The sequence below is a fragment of the Dendrobates tinctorius genome, unplaced genomic scaffold (assembly GCF_039654945.1).
Source record: "Dendrobates tinctorius isolate UK_male_01 unplaced genomic scaffold, ASM3965494v1 ptg000114l, whole genome shotgun sequence".
NCBI lineage: Eukaryota > Metazoa > Chordata > Amphibia > Anura > Dendrobatidae > Dendrobates > Dendrobates tinctorius.
This window is the reverse complement of record NW_027361782.1, coordinates 17,622,333-17,625,304: the sequence shown is the minus strand read 5'-3', so window position 1 is coordinate 17,625,304 and position 2,972 is coordinate 17,622,333. Positions and strand designations below refer to the sequence as shown.

Here is a 2,972-nt window from a genome sequence, read left to right as displayed (position 1 = left end):
GGCCATAGTGATCTGGGTAAACATACAATAACTTAATTATGCCATTAGTAGAACTGTCTATGGATCACATTTCTCTGGCACTGGCCCTAACCCTCTATATTAGAAGTCATCTGATGATGGAACCTCTCAGTGCCAAACATTGGGAAAAAAATCATAAAAAGAGAAAGGTGTATTGTGTAATCAATCAATCAATCAATCAATCAAATTTATTATCGCCAAGTACATATTACATATATACAAGGAATTCTTTGTGGCAAAGAGGCAACATAATATATAACAACAGATACAAGTAACATCTAACAAGACAGATACAGTATATAGTCTACACATGACGATTTAATTGTTGAACAGAGAGTGGATAGAAGCTGTTCATATGGCGGTTGGTACTGCATTTGGGGACTCTGAAGCGACGTCCTGAAGGGAGTAGTTGGAATGAGGAGTGTCCCGGGTGAGAGGGATCGGATGAAATTTTCAATGCGTGGGATCGAATACTCTTATCATAAAGATCCTGGATTTTAGGCAGGGGGGAGCCTATAATTCTCTCTGCTGTTCTGAAAGTCCTTTGTAAGCGGAGTTTGTCATGCGCAGTGGCTCCCCCATACCAGACTATCAGAGAGGAACAAATCACAGATCTGATGACAGCATTAAAGAATAAGATCAGCAGATTCTTAGACAAACCATATCTTTTCAGCTGACGCAGGAAGAACATCCTCTGTTGTGCTTTTCTTATAACAGCATCCACGTTTTTCCCCCATTTAAGATCATGAGAGATGATAACACCAAGGAATTTGGTCTCTGTGACCCTAAGAACCACTTCGTCATGGATGTAGATTGGAAGTATCTCATGTTGATCTTTCCTAAAATCCACAACCATCTCAGCAGTTTTTTTAGTGTTGAGTACAAGATTATTGGCTTTACACCAGTCACATATTCTTTCCACCTCACTCCGATACAAGTCTTCAGCATTTCCCCTGATGAGACCAATCAGTGTCATATCATCGGCAAATTTCAAGATTTTTACTGAGTCTGCTAAAGAGATGCAATCATTCGTATAGAGAGAAAACAGTAACGGGGACAAAACACACCCCTGAGGTGCCCCGATGTTTGTGACCAAGGTGTCCGAAGTGAATGGTCCAACTTTTACACTCTGTATCCTGGCTGTCAGGAAGTTATAAATCCACAAGCATAAGTTGAGAGGGACTCCAAGAGCTACCATTTTCTTATGAAGTAAATTCGGATCAATGGTATTGAACGCTGAGCTAAAGTCCATGAAAAGAATCCGGACATATGAGTGCCGTTCATCTGTATGATTTTTTCTGTTTCTTCTTCTTATCAGCGATCACCACCATGTCTGGACGCGGCAAACAAGGAGGGAAGGTCCGAGCTAAAGCCAAGACCCGCTCATCCCGGGCAGGACTGCAGTTCCCGGTTGGCCGTGTGCACAGGCTTCTCCGCAAGGGCAACTACGCCGAGAGGGTGGGCACCGGCGCTCCGGTCTATCTGGCCGCTGTGCTGGAGTATCTGACCGCTGAGATCCTGGAATTGGCCGGTAATGCCGCCCGAGACAACAAGAAGACCCGCATCATCCCCCGACACCTGCAGCTGGCCGTGCGCAATGACGAGGAGCTGAACAGGCTGCTGGGTGGGGTGACCATCGCCCAGGGGGGCGTCCTGCCCAACATCCAGGCCGTGCTGCTGCCCAAGAAGACCGAGAGCAGCAAGTCCGGCAAGAGCAAGTGAGCGCTGCCGCCGATCCCACCTACACAACCAAATATAATATAGTTGGAGTGAGGACGCTCTTCCCTACCGGAGATAACAAGGAGCAATATATTCTCATGAGTCAAGTGAGATGAAGGGAGGTTCTTTTGCTGCTGCCTGGTGTCCGACTGCAGGATCCCTAGTCAGGGACTGAAAGAGTGAGAGGTGCACCAGTAGAGGCAGTAGTACTATGTTATGGACAGAACACTTTAAGGGCGCTTCTGGATGCCCAGATGAGTTGTCAATATGGCAAAGCAAATTGAAGATTTATGTAAAAGTGGTTGTACTGAAAAAATATTAACCTTTGTTTGGAGGAGATTTAGAGAGTAGTTCCCTTACTTCAGACAATGGAACTACTCAACGAAATGCGTTACTGACAGAGTTGAGCGAAACGGGTCGGTCAATTTCAAAAGTCGCCGACTTTCGCAAAAGTTGGGTTTCATGAAACGAAACCTGACCATAGCGTGAGGTTGGCCACGAAGTCGGTGACCAGAGCGCCAAAGTCGCGTTTCAAAAGATGCTTCCAGCGCCCTTTTTCAGCCAATGATGGAATGATGGAGGACGCACACTGTGGGCAACACGATGACATAGGCAGCGGTCACCACCATCTTTGAGAAGGGCATGCAAGTGGTTGGCTTGCTTTGTGTGGCGTCACAGGGGCTATAAAAGGGCGTGCACGCCGACCGCCATCTTACTTCTGCTGATCTCAGAATAGGGAGAGCTGCTGCTGATGATGATTCTGTAGGGAGAGCATTAGGCAGGGAAGAAGATACAAAAAACTACTTCTGCTGCTAGCGATTTTGCCTGTACAACACACCAGTTAGTGTGCAGTGCAAGGGGAGGCTACATTTTTGTGCATCAGCTCTGTAGGTTATTAGGCTGCCTTATAAGGCTCCCTGATAGCTGCATTGCTGTTTACACACTGCTGTGCAAACTGCTTTTTTAAAAGCAAAAATACTTTTCATCCTCTTTTCTGCACAGTTACTAAGCGTTCATTTTTCCATACATTTGTGTGCAACAATCCTGCTTATTAGGCTGCCTGCTGCCATACTTGGGACTGAGAGCATCATTGTCAGCTTGCTAAAATCTCTAGGGAGATTCAAATTCTCCCCTGTCCTATATAGACATTTTATACACCATCCAATGTCAGCCTGTTATATTGAGGTGTAATCTACATTGGGCTGAGATAATAGTTCAGTGTCCTCAAGTCTGTA

General features: G+C 45.7%; 1 protein-coding gene across 1 annotated transcript; it reads left to right on the top strand.

Moving 5' to 3' along the window:
- Positions 1-1,347: 1,347 nt before the first annotated feature.
- Positions 1,348-1,762, top strand: LOC141101104 (histone H2A type 1-like). The gene has a single exon (XM_073589931.1). The coding sequence runs from the start codon at positions 1,348-1,350 to the stop codon at positions 1,738-1,740; it is 393 nt and encodes a 130-aa protein (XP_073446032.1). The 3' UTR covers positions 1,741-1,762.
- Positions 1,763-2,972: the final 1,210 nt, after the last annotated feature.